The sequence below is a fragment of the Bemisia tabaci genome, chromosome 9 (genome assembly GCF_918797505.1).
Source record: "Bemisia tabaci chromosome 9, PGI_BMITA_v3".
NCBI classification, from domain to species: Eukaryota; Metazoa; Arthropoda; class Insecta; order Hemiptera; family Aleyrodidae; genus Bemisia; species Bemisia tabaci.
Genome location: NC_092801.1, coordinates 16,960,807 through 16,982,730, shown reverse-complemented (window position 1 = coordinate 16,982,730; position 21,924 = coordinate 16,960,807). Strand labels below are relative to the sequence as shown.

Sequence of the window (21,924 nt, the reverse complement as noted above, 5' to 3'; positions counted from 1 at the left end):
TTGAGTGCCTCGAGAAATGCACGATCAACAATTCGATGAAAACAGAAAAATCTCGAGATGAAGTTCGGGACCCGTCTCGTCTCCTCTCCGGATGCCGTGATTTTGCACGGTCATTCAAAATATCAACGAAGTGAAGTCAGCATGAACTGTTTGGAGCGTCTGCAACATCGTATGAATACCTCCAACATTGCACCATCGAACGCGAAGATGCGTCAATCGCCTCACCATCGAGGCTACGTCAGCATGTACCGTTTGGAGCGCCTGCAAAGTATAACGAATACTTCAAGCATTGCGTCATCGAACGCAAAGATGCGCCTCGAGTAACGCCATTACCGGCGAAGGCTGCTATCTCAACAGGATGTGTTCACCAACTTGTGAATTTTTCGCCACCTCGATGATTTTTCGCGACAATTTGACTTTGACTTGAACAGAATTTCACATGATTTAGGGTGAAATTCAGCCAACTGGAGATCAGCATATATCCTTGTAGCATTCACGTCAATTTTATATGAAACGTATTTTGTGAATGTGTGAACGAATCTGATCTTACGACCATTACTTCTGCTAAGAGTTCGACAACGGAAAATATCTTCTTCAGGATACGTTCATTGACCAAATTGAATCCAGTTGCCTTCTTCGAATAAAAATTCAACTAATGGTTGCAACGAAGTCCGGTTGAAACTCCCGTGAGCACACGTCAAGAGATGGGAAAAGGGCTGAAACCGTTGCGCCGATAGGGATGATTGGCATGGAACCCGCGGATCGAGAATAAACGACACTTATTTATACACAATTTACAACACTGCCATGGGAAAGGAAAATAGCCGCATGACCATCCAAATGTTGCCTCACCTCCCCCTTTTAATCATTCATTTTCGGGGAAAGTTATCGATTTTTTTTTTTTTTTTTTTTTTTTTGAAAATTTCAGAGAGTAGATTAAGTTGCGAATGAAATTCCCTGAGGAATTGGGAGAAAACTATCCACAAGTTTCCTTAAAAACTGGTACTTTAACGGAGGAGATTTGGCAACGTCAGAAGGTTCATACGGCGTTATTCTTCAGCAAGGCAGAACAATGAAGCTGCAGACAGCCCCTGCAGACTATAGGCATTTATACACTTCAAAGCCACGAGTACACGAGAATGGAACTTAATTTTGGAAACACGAGCTAATTTCTGGCTTTTTTCCAAAGACAACGTAGTGCCATTATAGTTCCCTTATCTAGATAGGTGCATTAACTAAATATTTAGAGATATTGATACTTAGTAATTGCAATCAAAAATTATAAACAAAGACTCTTCCTTCCAAAATTAATTTTAACAATTTTTTCAAGCTCGCAGTAGAAAGGTCTCAAGATATGTTTCTGCTAAAACCCTCTCTGGTTGTCTAAAAACGATCAAAATCGCTTTTAGTATTGTTTGCCAGAGGGTATCTTCGATCTGGGAATTACGTTGCTTTACTTGGGTACTACTTTTTTTCTCTTTTTTTGCCGTAAAAATGTAGCGTTTTGGAGAGAGCAGGAAAGAAAATTTTTCTTTTTAAGAAAAAAAAATCTTTCTTAAATAATGGAAGCAATTGGACCGCGTTAAACAGAAAGGAACCAAGCCACATCAGCTGTTGCCAAATTTAATCGGGCAATTTATTTTTTTACATGAAAACGGTCGTGTGGATTTTTGTGCAAATTTCAGTGAATTTTCTCCAATTTACGAAGCAAAATCCTTAAAATTTCCATAGGAATCCGCTCAAACGTTCTCTCGTAAAAAATAAAATTTTCCTGTTAAATTTGGCAATAGCTGATGTGGCTTGGTTCCTTTCTATTTAACGTGGTCCAATTTTGGTCATTATGAGACTAATCCCTTGTCCTTGGCTCATTCTGAACTCGAAACATTACTCGCATAAATTACGTCTAAAACATGATCAAATTTTAATTATTCAGGTATGTCTATGTACTGCGCCAGGTTGCGACTAGTTTTGACCAAAATTCCGGCAAATTTTAATTCATAAATGTTTCATATCAAAAGAAGAAGAAAAAGAAAAAAAGGCCAGCTATCTGACAAAAAAAAATTAAAGTTGATTAATAGCTGGAGAAAGTATTCCTTAAACGCTGCAGATGAGAAAAATTAGCTTACAATTAGAAGCGCAGTTATCAACCTTCACTGAATGCGCGAACAACTGAACGTAAAACATGCGTTACTTAATGCACAACATTGACGCATTTTTATTTCAAGTGGAAGAAAAAAAGTTTTTGCAAGTTTTCATCGATACTTCAGTTAAAATCATACATTATTAAACATTGCACACATATTTTAAAATCATAAACATAATCAGTTTCAGTAATGCCGCACCGTGGCAGCGAAATTCATCATCACCATACGAAACTTGTTTGAACGTTTCCATTTGCATTACTTGCCTGCCGTCTACTCTACATTACCCTCGACATTATAACAACCGCGTTTGAGTATAAGCACAGAAAAAACAGACTTATAACTGACGTTTGCATTATTCGCAAAGCGAAAACTATACGAGGAAAATTAGGCGTCTAAGTCACAGTCAGGCTTGCCATGTCGGAATAAAACGCAAGACTTAAAAAAAATTAAGAGTCTATTCACGCATAATGTCAGTTACATTACGATTACCAACAACGGTGTAATGTAACACGATTATATGACTAGAGTAATTTTCTTGCAGACTGAGTTGCAATAATTTTTGACAGCGAGGCGTCGATTAACTAAAAGAGTTGCTAGCACCGAGAGGATCCTGACAAACATTAGAGTTGCTAAACATGGGCTGGAGTGGGAACATTTTGCTGGGGGGGGGGGGGGGTTGCAAAAGGATACCTCGTCTAGGGAAGTCAAGGGGCTTTAAAAAACACCCCGCCATGGAGAATGGGTGGGATTCCGCAGATCCATAGAGAAGCTCGGGGGATTTCTCGAGCTTTAAAGAGGATCTGGGGGGCCTCCCCCGCAAGATTTTGAAAAATGGAGTCGCCTCAGAAGCAATTCTGAGCTGTTCTCACTATCAATTACACAATATCCGATCTTATGTAAGTTCCGCTCATGCTTTTATGATTTCTAAACAACGGAAACGCCTTCCGAATTGAGAACGAGGAGGACAGGGAATAAGGGAGTACATTTTTTAGTTTCAAACTTCTCAGATTTGAAAGTCTAGAAAACCAACGATATTAACGTAAATCCCAAAAAACTACAATCTGTCAAATCGTCAGCCAATCTATGTTTGTTTAAATTCCTAGGCTTAAAAGTCATGTTCAAAATTAAGGATGTCTTTCCTTGAAGAACTTTATCCATATAAAATTTACTCTAAAATAATTATTCCCGCCAATTAAGTTCAAACTTCATACTAAACTAAGTGAGTTCCAAACGCAAGAAACCTCGCAAAGAGTCTAGTTTCATGATGCAATTTTGTAGAACTAAGTTTGAAATAAAATTCCTGATTCGTATTAAACCATTGACAGAACAAAAGCGCAGACACCGATGACACGAAATACTTTTTAGTAACCTGGAAAACTTTGAGCGTAAGAAGACGCGTGACCAAAAGTTAAAGGCGGCTGAAACTAAAGGTGGCTAGCAAGTCGAACAATTACCAAGAAATGTCTCTGTCCACAATGAAAAGATATGAGGGGGGGGGATGCTGATTTTCCTACATTTTTTATTCATTTTTCCTTGATAAAAAGATGAACTTAGCCATTTTACCAATATTTCTAGGAGCAAAATTCTGATTCTCCTTAATTTGTGACTCTTGTTTCCTTGATAAAAGGAATGACTTAGTCAGTTTACTAATATTTACATCCTAAATCGTAAATTGGGTTCAAGGCAATAAAACGACAGTTGATCGAAATCAAAACCATCAGAGTGATCAAAGATGGAAGCTTTTCTCTTCTCTTATTTTAAAAAAACAAAATGAAACATGGGCGACCTTGAATGATACTAAGTACTCGGGATTTTTTCCACCTTCTTTGTGCCTCAAGGTGTTTAAGTTCAATTTTTTAAAGTTTGACAATATTCCGCTTATCTATGCTTTCCTTAAACTCATATATATTGAAGTCCATGTAGTGAACATCCATTAAGCATCAGGACGCACATCGGTGTGATACAACTATTCCTCAAGAAATTTTACAGTCTTTGTGAGCGTTTATTCATTTCGTAACTGTATGGGAGAGGGGGTTATGAGTTTGCGTTACGCTGTGTTACGAGGGGGAGGGGGGTCAGTGCCAGCGTTACGTAACCCTCTCAGTTGGTTAAAAACACAGAGAATTCGAAATGTATCATTCTCCATTCTTCACGGTTATTTGTCACACTACCTTCTCAAAAAATTCAATTATACCTACAGCGATATATTCAACAATCTCTCACAATCTTTGGGATATTAAAGGGATGTTAAAGAGTTACGTGATGACTAAGGAGGTCCGTGGTTGCGTTATAAATCATTACTGAGGGAAGGAGGGGGGGTCAAAAATGCCGGAAAAATGCGTTACGTAACTTATGAACGCTCCCTGTCCTACAACTGAATCAGTTAGAACGAAAACACACCAACTCGGAAAAATGAAAGTAATCAAGACACACACTAAACTGCACAGTGGATGAAGAAATTAGTCTCAGAAAATATTTACGGTGCCGAAATGCAAGCAATTAAGGACATTTTAAAGGTCCAAGTTGGAACAGATGAGCTAACTTCAATGACCTTTTTAAAGATTAACAGTCTTTGATGAAAATTGAGCATTTCTGAGTTACCGAGTTGGTGTGTTTTCGATCTCACTGATTCAACTCAAGATCATTGGTGAAAAGTTTCAAGTAGCTATCATCTCTCAATGCTCAAATCAATTTAAACTGATTGATTGAGTTACTTTTTTTAAAAAAAGAAAGGAATTCCGCATTAAAATTAGAAGTATGTTACCTACATGAGTTACTAACTTTATTCTAACTATATGTTCATGTACATTTTTCTATCGCGCTATTAAATTAGCAAAAATTAAAGTGGCAAAATCAAACTTGTCTATATATTGATCCAAACTAGCAGGTAGACGTTTTCAGGAAATGCGTAGTACTAAGAGACTCTTCGGTGGACAGTACTTACAAGAAGCAAAAAAATATGAACTGAAAGTTTAACAAGTCATTGGTCAAGTTCCAGAAAAATGGCGAACCCAATAAGTTGTCTTGAACTTGAATCTATGATGAGGAATTTATTTGAGAGGGTGGCAGACAACTCTAAAGTTTGAAAAAACTTAAAAATTCTCGTAAAATGAAAAATAATTGTGATGATACAGAGGAGCGATACTTCAGTCACCTCATTCATTCTCGACGACTTGTTAGATGGATATCACGAGAGTATGCGGCTTGAAAGATGAGTTGCATTTAAAAACTATGACATTCATTTTTAATTAAACCGCTTCTTTGATTGTAGGGACCAATATTTCCCCAGGAAATCAAGTTCCGGGAAATAGAAAATAAGTAGCGGGAAAGATCTATGTAGCAAACGTTTCCGGAACGTTCACAGTGGCCTGGAGAATTTGCACGAAAAAATTTCGTTGCTTCAACTAAGAGTGCTTAATGAGCGGAGCTCATAGTAATTTTTATCATTTATTATTATATGGGAAATTGTTGAAAACGAGATTTATAAGTGAAAAATTTAACGCTTGGTGACGGTGCCAGGCGGCAATTCCCATCTAAACACAATAATTTTAGCAGATGGGCCATCTGATAGTCATATCTCATCCAAAAACTGGTCAATTTAAGAACCAAGGGTATTCTCGTGCTTAGTTCGGTCAGTAGGTTCCTCTTTCGTGTGAAATTTATCAAATTTTTGATACCTGCAAATTCTCCACTACCGGTAAGATAAAAGAAGGTCGAGTCTCAGAGTAAGGAAAGCAGGGCCGCCAAAACACGAGATGGGACCCGGGACAAATTGAAGTGACGGGCAACTTGGGTGGGGGCAACCACCGCCTAACAAAGGGAAGGTCCGGGAGGCTCCCCCGGTGAATTTTTGAAATTGAAGGTAAAATAGATGCATTTTTTAGCTTGCTCGATGTAAATTATTTCAAACCTTTTCGATAGCTGTAATTGCTGAATATGGCTTCCAAGAATTAAGAGAATAGATGCATCAGAGGGGCTCGTAAGACTGCAAGTGAGGACCCAAACTTGGTTAGTACGCAAAAATTGTGCTTACTCAAAAGGTCCAGAGACGGATGAACAAATTGCTCCGGTACCTTACCTCACAATTTTGAGCCACTTCGACCCCGGGCCCCAAGATTAGAAGACCAGTTTGCCCACCTCCCTCCCCCCCCCCTCTCCCTTCTGGGCGGCCCTGATTAAGACTCAGTAAAGTAATAGTAGTAGATGCTGCAGTAGAAGTAGTAGTAGTAATAGTAGCAGTAATAAAAAAATTGTACATAATTATGTAAAAATCAATCTCTAAATAAGGAGACAAATTCAATAAAATGTTTTAAAAAACCATTTTCCCCATGAGCTGCATCCAACTTACGACTCATTTGAACCGATTATTTTCCAAATCACGAAAATAATTCATATCAAATAATTTAAAACAAAATACAAATGGAAGAATCAAATATTAACTCTACGTCAAAGATGAGAAAAATGACTGACACAAAATAAAAGTGTAGAGAAAAAGGAAGTCGTAAGGACGTTATTAAATCTATTCCACATTCAAAAGTAGAGAATTTCTCTCGAGCATTGATAGACTTTTTGTTAATGACCTTTGACGAAGGGGTTGTTTTTTCTTCGTTCTCTCTGATGTTATCAATCATGTCCGATTTCAAAATAGCCTTCTACAGGAACACTCATTTTTTGGAATTCGAAGATTGTCAAGAAAGCGAATAAAACAGTTTTTCTTGTTTTTCTTGCATTCGCTATTTTGGCGCTAATGTAATTTGGAAAATAATCGGTTCATTGCATCTCGCGTTCAGAAGTACAAATTCGAGAAACTGCAAACCTACGTTTACCGCGTGACGCAGTGAGTCGTCACTTTTTTTCTTTAGGAAACAGGTGTGACATCTTAAACCACGAGACACAAAGTCGGATGCAGAGTTATTATGAAAGTATCATTTGGTGCCTTAGTAAAGGGTGAGAGGTGCATTCGGCCCCAGAAAAGTTCCGTTGGGTCCGGATTCCGTTCCGGATCGTCCGGAACGAAAACCGAACCGTCGTGCAAATCACAGCAATGACAGCCCAACGCGACGACCGCTGGCCAGCGTCGGCGGGAGTTCGATCGCAGACTTTACCCCGACGGCAGGTCTGCCCGCCCAAGGTGGATGGTATGAAAAATGAAAACGGCCTCCCAGCTCACCATCATGAAAAGCGCTCGTTGCATCAACAGGTTACGAGCACACTCCCGTCAAAATGAAGTCATCGCTGACCACACAATGATGGGAGTTTCTGATCGTAACCTGATGATGCGACGAGAGCTGGGTGAGGCCTCGCGGTTTTGTCAGACCGTCATATGGACAGTATAGGTCGAACGATTTCTCGAAAGCTTTATCCGGGGAAAAAGCAATCGACAAATCGTTCGACCGACTGCCCACCCGACCGTCCAACAAACCACAAGCACTCACCGTTTGTTTGACCATCAAATGGACAGTAAGTCGAACGGTCTCTCGAAAGCTTTTTCCGGGGAAAAAGCGATCGACAAAAAGTTCGACCGACTGCCCACCCGACCGCCCAACAAACCACATGCACACACCGTTTGTCAAACCGTCAGATGGACAGTATAGGTCGAACGATCTCTCGAAAGCTTTTTCCGGGAAAAAGCGATCGACAGATGGTTCGATCGACTGCCCACCCGACTGTCAAACAAACCACATGCACACACCGTTTGTCAAACCGTCAGATGGGCAGCATAGGTCGAACGATCTCTCGAAAGCTTTTTCCGGGGAAAAAGCGATCGACAAATCGTTCGACCGACTGCCCACCCGACGGTCCAACAAACCACAAGCAAGCACTTGCCGTTTTTTAGACCGCCAGATGAACAGTATAGGTCGAACGATCTTTCGAAAGCTTTTTCCGGGAAAAAGAGATCGACAAATCGTTCGACCGACTGCCCACCCGACCGTCCAACAAACCACTCACCCTCAGTCCCCGCTCCCCACCACCCCCCTCTAAGAAAACATCCACGCGGGAGGGATCAACATTCATCCACTCTTAATCTCGATAAAGTCATCTTATTGCGCGTAAAATTTCGTGAGGAACACTGTGGCGCCCTTGGTTTTCTCTATGATCAATTCCCAAGCTCAAAAAAAGCTCTCGAAGTTGAAGCCGTAATGGCGAGGATATCTCACGCTACCCTGAGAATCCATCTCCATATCCAGTCAAACTCTCAAAGCAAAGATAGGGGGCAAATACATTCGCAAGATTGCCGTGGTTCCAACTATGGAGTCCCCAAACAAAACGGCAACCCTGATGCTAATGCATTTGCACCCTATCTTTGCATGGAAAATGTAACTGGATACAGAGGAGGACTCTCTGGGCAGCGTGGGATATCCCCTCTACTACGGCCTCAACTTAGAGAACTTTGTTTGAGCTTGAGAATTGATTTTAGAGAAAACTAAGGGGAACCAGCGTGTTTCTCTTGAAATCTCAAGGTGATTCGACGGTTGCTATGTTTTATGTCAGAGCGACGTGCGGTAAATCGCATCAATTCGTTCCGTAATTTCAGCAACTTGCTATTTTTTTTTAAATTTTGAGATCGAACTTCTGTTGTCATGAGACTGAAAAATTCATGTAAGTACCAAATTTAACAAAAAAATTCAACGTATCGAAGGCAGGGTTTTGTAGAGGAAAAATATCGCAGTCGAGTGCAATTTCGATATTAGTATCGAATGCGATATTTTTCCGCTACAAAATCCTGCCTACGATACGTTGTAATTTTGTGGTAAATTTGGTACATGAATTCTTCAATCTCATGGCAACAGAAGTGCGATCTCAAAATTCGAAAAAAATAAATAGATAGCTGAAATTATGGAACGAATTGATGCGAAATATCGCGCGTCGCTCTGACACAAAATATGGCAACCGTCGAATGACCTTAAGTAAGAACAAGTACGTAAATCGAAAATCCCTAACACATGCAAGAACTACAGTTGATAAATTAATTCAAAGGTTAGATTTTTCAAAAATAGTTACACTCATGCTTAAATAAGATACGGAAAGAAAAGAACAGAGCAAAGAAGGAAAGAGAGAAAAAAAAGAAACAAGAAAAAGGAAGGAGCGAGGGAGAGAGGGGGAAGGGGGAAGGTGGAAAGTGGCCCGGGGGGGGGGGGGGGGGGTTGGTGAGAGGTATTCGACGCTTCTTATCTGACCCTGTGGAGACGGAAAGTGAGGTTGAGCTGGGGAAAACCAATGTGTTATCGGCAAACGATGAACGAACGATTCGCCGAGGTAGGGTGAGGGGCTGAATGTCTGGATCTACCTGCTGAAATCCTCGGAGCCTGAAAGAATTCATAGAAAGATGCGTCTGTGTGCGTAACCTGGCATCCGGTGTCTGGGTGGGCACTGGCGGGAGCTGCTGATTGAGAACGGAGTGGATTTACCTAGGTTCCCGCCAATTCCTATCGATCTGTCCTCTTCGCGCCAAAACGATACTGGCATTCGGACCTAACGAAAATCCTCTCTATCTCTCTCTTGAACAGATTTTTCGGGCGGAATTAATTTTTTCTTCCGCCAGCAAAGAATAATTTTGATAGGTACTTAATAATTTTATCAATTCGTACGGGCGGGGTTGGGGGTGACTACTCTTTACCTAAGAATCATTGATTCTAACATCATTTAGGAGTAACTCAATCAATAACTCAACATCATTTAGGAGGATCATTTGGCTAGAGCAATTAAGGGGGAAAAAAATTCCTCCCTCCTGAAAGAGAAATTTTTGGCATTATTTGATAACTGTCGGAGATTTTTTTTTGGCGGCAAATTTCACCGCCTCCGAACAACCTCTCCCTCCCCCCAATTATGTTGAAATGACCCTCTTGACATCTTCTCAATTTTCAGAGAAAATCTAATTGAAAATTTTCAGGAAACGTGTGAACATAGGTGTACCTACATCAGATTTCTGGGTGGGGGGGGGGGGGGGCTCTTTTCAGCACAGAGAGAATTTTCGGAGGGTTTTTTCCGGGAAATCTTGGAATTTTTAATCTCTCCGAGATGCACTTTGAGGCTCCCTCTCACACCAAAGGCTGTAGATAAGCGCACTTCAAGTTCTTGCGACTTTCAAGGGATGCTCGCTCCCAGCTAGTTTAAATTATGCAGAGTATCCATTGCTTGGAGAGACTACCTCTTTAGGAGACTGTACAATATTTGGGGGGGGGGGGTGTACCTACACATTTTAATTACGGGTGCCCAGAATACCTACTAGGAACTTTCAATTAAAATATTTGCCGACTGCAAGGAACCTCTAGGGGAGACTGTTTTGCCATACTTTGGGAGGGGGAGGTTCCCTACGCATTTTATTTACAGGTTTATGGAAAATCTACTTGGAACTTTCAATTAAAATATTCATAGACTTCAAGGAGATAATGTAAAGGCATGAGGCAGAAAACACTATTGTTGACTAAGATTAAGCTGAAATAATGAAGATCCTGAGAAATTTCCACCTGTAAAATCAGAGAGTATACGGACTTTGACTCAAGGCAGTTTAATCAGAAGCCTGGAAACCTCTCATCCTAACGAATACAGTCACTATTGCTGACTAAGAATAAGCTGAAATAAAGAAAATCCTGAGAAATTTCCACCTGTAAAATCAGAGAGTATACAGACTTTGACTCAAGGCAGTTTAATCAGAAGTCTGGAAACCTCTCATCCTCTCAAATACAGTCCGCTCTTCCGAGCCTAGTCCAGTTGTCGCTGGAATTTTTAACTGATTACTTAATTCAGATTGAAGCAATATGACTTTTACATCTTATGGGCTAAAAGAGATGCTTAAATAATTCCAGATATTTCGGCAGATAATTTCTATGAATATATAATTAATTGAATTGTGTTTAACTCTAACACCTAAAAATAATGTTCTCATTAATTATACTGGGTTTGTATGTGTGTACAGTACTACACAAGTTTCTGGCCTAAAAAGGAGGGATAACAAATGTTGCTAAGTGAAGCAGAATTATACGTAACTATAGCTAAGGAAAACATGACAGCAAGATTTGTCCCTAGGTACTTGCTTTTGACTGTTACAGGAGTATAGGTACTGTGAAAATGAGGCACAATAATGAGAGAGAAGCACATAAGCAAGAATGGAAAAAGAGAGGAGGAAGAAGACAGAAAACATAATGAGAGTAAAGTATGAGTTACGTACAATTTTGCAAACATGACACCAAATCTGAGCAGAATCGAAGAAAGATATGTGCTATAAATCTAACCTGAATCCAGACCAACGCCGAAATACATACGCATCAAAGGGAGCTAAGTGTGCGACCAGGATATATGAGACTCCTCCGAATGATAGGCACGAAATTAATCGAAGTAGAGTGAGAAGGAGACGCAGACACTCAAAACGCGAAGCCGATAATATGCTGGATTGCTCGGAAACACACACGCACACACCGACACACGAGGGACGAAATCACTCGGACTCCCGAAATGTCGCCGCACAACAGGTCGCTGGAGGCTGGACAGTGAAGAAAACGGAAAACGCGCGCGGGTAAGTTCATGGTGAAATGGAGAAGTTCACATAGATGTCAACTCGAAACATTGGAAACGACGAAATTCGATGAAAGTTTCGGGGTTCAATTCCCTCAAACGCCGGACACGATTTCGGCAATGAATTTCGTGAAACACAAGGCCTCTCAGCGACGGCCATTGTCCAATCCATGTGACAAATTACCGAACACACACGATAGTTTGTATATGTACGCTTACATCGCCGAAGAATTTACGCGAAACACACGACGTACCGAGACACACTGCCAAAATAAACGCCGGAAACAAGAAAATCATGTGAAACTACGAGAATCGATGGAAATTGTGAGGGTCCATTGGCAATCAATTTGCTCAAACGCCGAGCACGAGGTGCCTACTTCGACGATGAAGGACTCAATTCAAGAGGCTAATTACTTCACACGATCGATTTAACATACACCAAAGAGTTTTCGCACAACAGACGAGGTAACGAGACACATTCGAAGAGTTCTAAGAGTCTTAGAACTTTCAATTAAAGGAAAATCACTTGGTACCACGGGAGAGTTACTCCGACCGGACGCGAGACTACAACCGAATGAATGAAACAATCGCCGGCGGAAAGGTGCGGATCCTCAGGGCATGATTTGCATGGGGTGGGGGGCCCGGAGTAGCGTCGCCCGATCGAGACTGATTCTGATTGGCGCACGCGAGGGTATCCTCGACGGACTGCATCCTGTTCGAGATTCGCATTAGCTTTTGCTTTTCGGTTTTCTTTTCCTTCGAGAACTGATGAAAAGCGTACCGCTCGATTTCAGACAGAGATACGTTAGTGCCAAAGATTACTTAAAGGACTCCCGATACCGGCACGCCGTATACTTGCCGTAGGAAAGAAGCGGCCCCCCAGTCGCCTGCAGCGCCAGGGTAGGCAACCTGTGTAGCGGTATGCCATACTTTAACCCACCTGTAATGGAAGTGCATGGGAAATTGCACTTCGAATGTGCAGATTATGAACGGCAAATTGCGAATATTGTTCATTTTAGTCACTAGTCATGGTGAATGGACTCAGAAAATTGAGCAGAGATATTTGCATTAATTTTTTTTTTTCTTTTTTTAACTTCGCCCGAAATATGGGGGCTTGAGAATGTAATTTTGAAGTAATTTTGAAGTAATTTTGAACTTACCGAGATAATATTGAGGCAAAGATAGGGAAACTTCTTAGTTTGTAATGTTCTTTCCAATGAGGTATCACGAGATAAAGTAGTTACTATTCGAAAAAAAAATTAGGGAGGCCTCCCCCCCCCCCCCCCCCGAGGGAGGGACCAAAATTTTGACACCCCCCCTCCCAGAAAATGGTCCCTTATGAGATAGAACCATTCTCCAAGTTTCGTTTTTCTATCTCGAACGGTTCAAAAGTTATGGGATTTATTCCTTCTGCTCATTTATGACAATGTCAATTGTTTAAACTTCTGTGGATTCCAGTCCTAAAATAATCTGGTTTTCCATCATTAATCTCACCAAGCTAATATTGCTCGGCGCAAAGTGAACAACACAAATGCCCAAATTCAAAATTCGCTCCATTTTACGAGCGACGTTGCGCCATGAGGCACCATATTTACTATTTACCTCAAGACTGTTGTTATTTTTAGGTTATGTGGTTATGTTCCCTCTGCAAGTACAAGTTTTCGTGAGAAGTTGCGTTTGCGACTTTGCGAAGCGTGAGAAGTGAGAAGTGAGAACTGAATGAGACGTATGAAAGTTGATGAAAGTACCTCGTCTCCTCTGTAACTTTTTTGAAATGTTTGAACCTAGTTTGAACTGTCCATTTCGATCAATGTGTTGATCTGTTTTTTCACCATGACACAAGATTCCTACCAGTGAGTCTACCAAATTTCAGTTCCTTTCAAGTATTTTCAATTCAGGTTCGAGTTTGTCGTGTACGTTCTCAATTTTGGAGAAATGGAAGACATGGATTACTTGCTGGCACTACAGCTTCAGGATGAGCTCCAAAGTGAAACAACTGCATCCAGTGTAAGTATCTGAATTCTCATCTCTGCAAACTGCAGCTTCATGGCTTGCTGAAAGGTCTGTTGGTTCAGCAAGCTATCCCACTGCCTGTTGGTGTGAGGCAGAAGTATTGATATGATAATATGTCCCGTTATTCTCATCAAATCGCACAGCTAGTCCTAGCAGTCCCAGTAATATTAAACTGGAGCTTGCGCATTGTACGTTGAGACAAACGTCAATCTCCAATCAGCTCTGAATTCGCACCCCTCAACAGGTTAATACATGCAGTCGTGCGGCACCATTGGTGTGTAACGCGTTGTGGAGTCCACCTCTACATCAAAACAAACTCTCCGTGCAAAGGTTGGGAGCAAATACATTGACAGGGCTGCCACCTTGTTTGGAAACTCCTAAACTGGAAACACAGCAACCCTGCTAATGTATTTGCTCCCTATCTTTGCGATAGAGAGTTTGTCTTGATTTTGATGTGGACTTTCAGGGTAGAATGGGATATTCCCTCCATTACCATATCAACTTTAGGAGCTTTTTTGAGCCTTGGAGTTGATTTCAGAGAAAACCTGTAGCACCCTTGTGTTCCTCCAGGTTTGTAATGAAACCATCATGATTTTTGTGCCATTTTACCACCCTGTGCGTCAAGTTTGACATTGTAGATGAATTAAGGGGCTTGGAAGACAAGGTGCGTAAGTGCAGTTTTTTAAAAATTCGAGATGTTAACTATTTTATCTAAAATTAGTCTAAAAATATATTCCATGGGAAATTCACCACCCTTATATAATTTTCAAGCATGAGAAAGTGAGTTGGAATTTTCTTTCCTTCATAAGGCGCCATGTAATTTTGAAACTTTCAACTCATATTTTGCGAAATTGCCAAAACTGCACACATCCCCTCGTCCATCAAGCCCCTCAATTGAAGCATTAATATAAAATGAATGTCTGTTGTTTTTGCTTTCTGTAGCCCAACAAAGAAAATCTAATTTTTCAACGCGACTTGGATAAGTTCAGCAGCGAATCAGGATCCAAAGGAAAATCCCGGAAACCTAGTCCTAAGCAGCCTAGCAAGGAAGTTGAAAAACTTACCTCTCTGAATGATTCCTCATGGGAGGTGATTGATCCAACCCCTGATATATTTGCACTCTTTGGTGAATTCAACAAACGCTTTTTTTGGGGCAGATTAGACGCTGTTGAAGTCAAATGGAGCAAGCAGATGACAAGGTAAAACTCCTCAAGTTTTCTTTTGATTATGTGACTTAACTTAAATGATGCCTCATGCAGGGAGAAGGTTTTGAATTCTTTGCTTTACTTTGTCCCTTGGTTATTTTATCAATGCATTCCATCTGAATGTATGTGCCACAGGCAATGAACAATCGCCGGCAATTTGCAAGCCAGTAGTGAATAAATGTAAGAAATCATAAAATTAAGAAGTAGAAGAACAAGTTTAGAGTGTTGATTGTGTTGCCTATGCAAATGGACACTTCTTTCTCCATGAAAACATGGTAGAAGTAGGCACATTCGAAAGAGCGTGCAGTAAACTCAGTGGCATTAGTTGGGTTGAGATCGGTCAGGCAACTAAACTAGTTTCGAGACAAAGCATGGAGTATCACCAAAAATGAAGGCTCTCCAAGCGGAGCTCATGCTTTTGAAGACCATAACCCTTAAAAATTGCTTCACAGCTTTGCGTATTATTGCGATTTATCGAAAAATCTTGTGAACCCCTTGCAAATTGCAGACGATTCTTAATTGCCTGTGTCATACGCATTTATCTGTCGAATTGCACCAGTTTTAAGCTAATTAGAATTTGACCTGTGCCTTTACATGCTGTAGACATGCTCAGATATACAGTGGAAGGATATAATATGCAAAATAGCTCAAATTTTTTAACAAAACACCCAACAAAGACTGAAGCAAAATAAACTAGAAAATGCTGGAACATTTCCAGGTGGTATCGAATCGACCCTTCTCTTCTTTGCAAGTCAGGCTTCTCCTTTGAGAAAGGGTTTCAAATTCGAGTTAGGATCAATGCTGAAAGTAGAACTATCATAGTGTAATTATTTGTGCTACCCATAAAAAACAAAATCCAACTATCATGAAGCTCTTCAACTTACTTTTCAGTTCCTAATTTTTTTTTCTTTCTTTTAGCTGTGCAGGTATATGCTACTACCAAGGAAGAATGGGGTTGTGTTCTGTGAGGTTGAGCGAGCCCCTACTGAAACTTCGACCTCGCAGCGATCTCATAAATACATTGTTGGTGAGTCTTTCGAACTTTGTCTTCATCTGCAGAAAACCATTCCGTTTATTTATCATTTGAAAATGCAGGAATTCTTGAATACCTAGACTCTCAGCCATTAAATTAAACTCATTTGTGCAAAAGAAACCAGCGTACACCAGTAGCTTTGAGAATGAATCTATCTGCTTGAGAGATAGATCATATTTTAGGATTGCAATTTGAAAACTGGATCAGGATTAATTTGATACTCATCACTGCGATAAATGGAGAACCAAGTGACAAAAGATTTGACTTGGTTTGAAATAGATGAAAGGTTTCTCCTGAAAATTGGCTCCAAGCTTGGATCGAAGTAAGCAAACGAAAGCTGTGCCCCTATTTGTATCCGTAAATAATAGAATCTTGAATTTTGTACGCTCCTGGTTTCAGCCTTGTCTAACAACCTTTTCTACCAATGTATATGTCTATCTAACATATTGGTATGTAGATGGATTACACATACCGAAAAAAAGGTAAAAACAAAAATTTTCTAAGAAAACATCAGCAGGACTCCTGATAAAACAGGAAAAACTTTCAAAATAACACACTGTTGGCTAAAGTAGAAAATCATAAGATTATTGCAATATCTGGAAGTTTTTACAAAGTTTTGGAACATATTGTCCAAACAAGAGAGACTAATTATGAAAAATTTTACCATTCCAGCACGAAATGATCCATGCTTACCTGTTTGTAACTGCCAACAACAGAGATCGCGATGGTCATGGACCTGAGTTCCACAAGCACATGGGCCGCATCAATAAAGAAGCTGGCACCAAAATTACGGCAAGTATACTATCTTAACAAATTTGGGAAGAATCCCAACTCTTTTTCCATTGAACTTGAATCCAAGGTGTGAATAAGAAACAGAAGAAGCTATTCATCGCTCATTAAACCTCTTCAACTCTTCTCTGAATTCAAGTCCTAGACTATCCTCGATGCTGTTCCTCCGTTTGTTCTCAAGTGCCCAAAAGCTATCGATTTATCTCCAGAAAAAAGTTTTAAAGATTCTTGAACCTTCAAATTGTAGGTTCAGTTCTGTAGAATCCCAGTCACAATCATTAATTTGCTTGTTTTTCTCTCAATTAAGTGTATAGAAAATCTATTACTTACATGCGACTCTCACCTCTGCTGTCTTTAGTTATCCCCTGGGCTAAGGTATTTTACCACGTTTAGCAAAAAGGAACCAAGTCATATTGAGCTGATTTTGAGAAAACCGAAGTGAAAGGTCATGTGCTCTTGTTTTCAGAAACTACTTGGCACTACTGAAGTTAGAATTTTCTCCGACCAATGTTTTCGTTTGTGATTTAACCACACCAAAAAAACTGAAATCAATGCTGTACCTGCTTGCTCAAAGTTTTGAAGTCCTTTTGACAAATTTTGGGTTCTACTCTAACAGTGAATGTAAGTGAATCTACCATATCTGTCTCTGATAACTAATCTTGTGTTTTATACAGGTTTATCACTCATTCCACGATGAAGTGCGATTGTACCAACAGCACTGGTGGCGATGCAACGGTCCATGCCGTGATCGCAAGCCGTACTATGGTTATGTGAGGCGTGCCAAAAACCGTGCCCCGGGACCATACGATTTCTGGTATGGCGACCATCATGCAGAGTGTGGGGGAACATTCATCAAAATTAAGGAGCCAGAAAATTATGGAAAAAAAGAAAAGAAACCGAAAAGCTCGTCCAGTAAGTACTTTTACACAGGACACAATCTCTATAAGTCTTCTAAAAGAATGTCCTAAATCGTCGTGCCTCTGATGTAAGGGCGTATCACAATTTTCACGTGAGCAATGTTTTACTTAAGAATCCATGCTTCCTGATGCTCATGGGGAAATTGGACGTATTTATGCTAAAAGGAACTATGTTACATGCAAATCCTATGCACTTAATTCGTTTTAGCATAAATACGTCCGATTGAGGTATGCCCTTATGTCAGAGAAGCAACGATATGTGTATCTTATCGTAGTTTCTGTATTCATTGCGTACTCATTGTTTAGATAACAATTTTAAAATGCAAAAAATGGGGAAAACTGTTTATTGAGGTACAGATCAATGTTTTATACATTATTAATCCCCTACACAAATTTTCGTGTGAAAACTGTCGTCAAAATGAGTAAACAGTTGTCCTGCATGTTAACGAAGTTGGTATTTTCATCAACCAATCAGAGCCCGGTGGCCTATTTACAGGACTGTCGATGGGTTTCACTCTCTCACCCAGAATTGTCAACAGGTTAGATAACGTGGTCCGGACATAATTACGAAACTGTTAATGAAAATTAAATTTCATTTAATTACAGGCGATTTGGCGGGTTAGGCTAGCTCACGTCCATTTATGCACAGACGGAGAACGAAAATTTGTTTTCATGACGTATTTTGTTAAACTGTTTACGGATTTTGTCTACAGTTGACGAACAAAAATTTGCTTATTGACACTTTTATCTACGTTTCACTTTTTACTGTTTACTTACCTGAGCTGACACTTTTTCATAAAAAAAAGGAATAGTAATTTAAATTATACCGCAGCGCTAAGGAAGAATGCCTTATGAGCCTTTAGATGTTGCCCTCATTACTTATTTCCTTCAATGAAGAACAAATTTTTTACCAAAATTTATTGAAAACGTTAACTTAATCTTTTTTATTTAACTGGTAGAAACAACGTATATAATTCGTAATGTGTGGCAGTTTACAATAAATAGTTTTAAAAAACAAATACATTTTGAATATTGTGAAAATATTGTTATTCTCAAATTTTTCAGACAATTTTGTTTGTCAATCTAAAGTGTGTATCCGAAAATTTCAAGGAAAAATATATTTTTGAATTGGGTGCTTTGCTTGTATATCTGTCAGTATTTATTTGAAATGTTGACAAACTATAGAAAGCATGAAGATAAATATCTATAGTGCTATCTATTGTTTTTAAAAAAATTAATATTTATGTTTATCCATCTCATTTATATTTTTATTTTCATTACATATTTTTAGCTTTAAATTAATACAATGTCAGAACTCTCATTGATCGTGAGATGTTTAAGCATTTCTTTGCTTTCATAGTTTGTCCTCACTGACTGATATTTAAAGACAATCAAAGGAATATTCATTAATAGATAAATCGTTAAAAAAAAAAAAAAAAAAAAAAAAAAAAAAGCAAGATGATGCTCCTTTCGAAGTGAGGCCCACTAGCAGCCTCTTTGCACTTTCCCCTTCTATACTATGCCACTGTTGGCCCAATGCCAGCATGATGTTGTCACCTAGAAAGATAAAAATATTTAGTTTTCCATAGAGCCTTTATTATTTATTAAAAGCTAAAAGTGCTGCTTGCTTATATGCACCCTGTTGTATAATTTTTCATCTGATGACGATTTTATTTTTTGAGTTTTCAAATCTTCACCGATTAATTTTCTTTTGCCTCCCTGTTTCAGCTTCCTCCAATCCCAAGTCGTCCAAGTCTAGCGCTAAAGACATCAGGAACTTCTTTCCACAACCATCCACATCCACAAGCTCTAGCTCTAGCCAAGTAAACCCTAGTCCTAGTTCAGTTGCTGCCAAAATTTATGGATTCAATGATCTGAACGAACCTTCGAACCCAACCGTTAGTGCATCCGCTACAACAAACTCTAACATAGTCGGGTTCCATGATCTTACTTCCAGCAACTCCAATGGATTAAGCAACTCTACCAGTAGTCGAGGTAAAATTGGAACGGCATCGTCAGGTAGAACCTTAGGAACAAGCAATTCGGGAAGCACCCCTGGAAATTACAGGAATGCAGGAAGAACTGCTGGCGGGGGATTGAAAAACAAAGGTAGCAGCACTGTCTTAGTTCCTCCCAAGACGCAAACCAAAACAAAAGTCAGTGCAGAAGAGCCCCAAGAGGTGAAAAAGGTTGATAATCCTTTGAATATTGACAGGTTCCAAGCATTTAAATCCAATGGGCAAGTACTTGGTGGTAATGCAAATGACAGATCAAGGAGTCGTCTGCTGGCGATGTTCTCGAATCAAGAGCGAGAGAAGCAGAAGCAAAGAACACGACAGAGTCCAATGCAAAAAACACACCGGAGTCCGGTGCAAGAAACTAAGCAGAGTCCAACTCAAAAGTTACAAGAAAGTCCGACTGTTGATAGCCGGCGAATGATAGATTGCTCCTCCCCAACAAAATCGACTGTCAGCCCACTTAGTAGCTTGCAAATGCGCAATTTTCCCTCCTCCAATAGCAAAAAAGGTAGCACCAAAGCATCTCGTGATAAATTTCTTGCATCCTTCTCTACTTCAAGTACTACACCAAACTCAGACTCGGATGCTAGATTAACAGTTAAAAGACGATCAGTGTCTGATAGTACAAACTCTCCTGATGTAGAAAGGGAGTGTCCCACCAAAAAACCGCTTTTTAGTGTTGAAACTATTTGTCTTGATACTCCAGAGAAGGATATGGTACCTTGTCCAGTTTGCTCAATGAAAGTCAGTCGTAACACCGTAAATGATCATCTTGATAGCTGTGTTGGATTTTTACCTGGCCCATCCTCTGAGTATCAGCCTACTAACATTGATCAAGCACAATCCTCTAATTCGGTGAATGGAATAGTAAATATTGTAGAATCGAAGGATGCCATTCCCCCAAAGAGGCAATTTGATCAAGACATTTACATCTCAGATGAAGAGGATGAAACTACGAATGGTCAAGATGACCGATTCAATGTCACAGATTATAATCTAGGCTCCGAGCCACAAGTTCCTTGCCCTTGCTGTAATAATTTAGTGTCCAGTGATAATATAAATCAACACTTAGATGTCTGTTTGAATGAAATGGCGCTGAGAGATTCCACATAGCTCTGTCAAGAATAACGATCCATTTTTGTGTGATATCCAAGTATGAAAATTTTGTACTAGTTTCAGATGATTTCCAAAACAGCTGAACTAGCTTTCTTCACCCACTGTAATTTCACCTTTTGCTAAACACATTTGATGCTTTTTAATCCTTTACTCCAAAATCGTACTGTTGAAGTATCTGTGAATCACCATAAAAATTTGTTTTACAACAAATATTTTTCTGCTGACAGCATTCACTAAGCAAGTGTTTCCATTTTTCTCTCATCAATTCTTATAAAATATTATACCCTTTCCCCTCTTTCAATTTCTTCATCATGTACTGCGTAGTCATAAGAAGAAAGTGGCACTAATACATCATGATATTCTCTTCATTTTTGGATGCATTTACCCATAATCCTCCTGTCAAGATTTTTAACTTGACATCTAGTATCGTGATAATATTTAAATTTTATTTGTCTTTATATACAATAGTATTACCATTCAAGTTTGAAGTATTTGACACAAAATGGTAATGAAGTTTGTTTTTATTAAATTGATTAATTGTTAGTCTCAAATTATGTGACCTCTAAAATTCTGGGAATCAAATCAAAATTTTACCATTCATGAATTTATCTACCCTTCCAGTTAGCCTAGGAACTACCTTACATTACACTTAATGTTTTTAGTCAAGTTTTATGCCACCTTATAAGCTCTCTTCTCAAGTCAACTCAATTCACAGCATACAAATTGTTGAAAAAGTATTCCACAGTTTGAAAGTTCATTCTTATTTTTAAAACTCCTAGCATTAAAAACATTTTTTCTCTTCCTCCATTTTCATTGCTATTATTGTAAGATTTATTACTGCTTCTACTAAGCTAAACTATTACCACCAAACGATCATGATTCTATCTCTGACCTTTTTTCTCTCTTTTTTATGTTTTCCAGAGCAATGGTTCATCCATGCTTCTCAATTCCAAACATTTCACTACATTTTATGTTATAAAGTTATTTGTATGAGACTTTTCTTGTTATCAGTAGTCAGCGATACCTTTATCAAAGTTAAAAAAATGTATTAATTCCTGCCAGAAAACATGTTACTCAGAAGCAATGTCCTCCCCTGTGAGATTGCCTCAAACTCTAAACTGTTTCATTCTAAATTGTACGCTGTCTAGAGCATTCAAAGCAACTTCAAATTTCTGT

At 39.3% G+C, this 21,924-nt stretch overlaps 2 protein-coding genes across 7 annotated transcripts in view; one reads left to right on the top strand and one right to left on the bottom strand.

Annotated features, from left to right (window-relative positions):
• The window catches only part of LOC109035187 (uncharacterized), a 228,893-nt gene extending 216,008 nt beyond the window's left edge, over nucleotides 1-12,885 (bottom strand). For 5 of the 6 annotated variants that reach the window (XR_011900582.1, XR_011900586.1, XR_011900584.1 and 2 more), the window contains exon 1: nucleotides 11,378-12,885. Coding sequence is in view for 1 of the 6 variants with exons in the window: in XM_072304694.1 (XP_072160795.1) it covers nucleotides 11,378-11,411 (34 nt within the window). In the remaining 5 variants the exon portion in view is untranslated. The remainder of the gene's footprint in view (nucleotides 1-11,377) is intronic. The other variant, XM_072304694.1, reaches the window with a different exon arrangement.
• Nucleotides 12,886-13,278: 393 nt separating this feature from the next.
• On the top strand, nucleotides 13,279-20,995 carry LOC109035208 (DNA-dependent metalloprotease SPRTN). The gene is made up of 6 exons (XM_019048768.2): nucleotides 13,279-13,664; nucleotides 14,613-14,869; nucleotides 15,794-15,902; nucleotides 16,581-16,700; nucleotides 17,372-17,609; nucleotides 19,343-20,995. Exons 1-6 carry the CDS (start codon nucleotides 13,593-13,595, stop codon nucleotides 20,743-20,745), a joined length of 2,199 nt encoding a protein of 732 aa, XP_018904313.2. The 5' UTR covers nucleotides 13,279-13,592; the 3' UTR covers nucleotides 20,746-20,995.
• The last annotated feature ends 929 nt before the right edge of the window (nucleotides 20,996-21,924 follow it).

Bases quoted from the DNA above. Each gene is read 5' to 3' on its own strand.
- LOC109035208 (XM_019048768.2), top strand. From the start codon at position 13,593: ATGGAAGACATGGATTACTTGCTGGCACTACAGCTTCAGGATGAGCTC. The intron at 14,870-15,793 runs GTAAAACTCCTC...TCTTTCTTTTAG, and splicing joins TGGAGCAAGCAGATGACAAG to CTGTGCAGGTATATGCTACT. The intron at 15,903-16,580 runs GTGAGTCTTTCG...TTACCATTCCAG, and splicing joins ATCTCATAAATACATTGTTG to CACGAAATGATCCATGCTTA.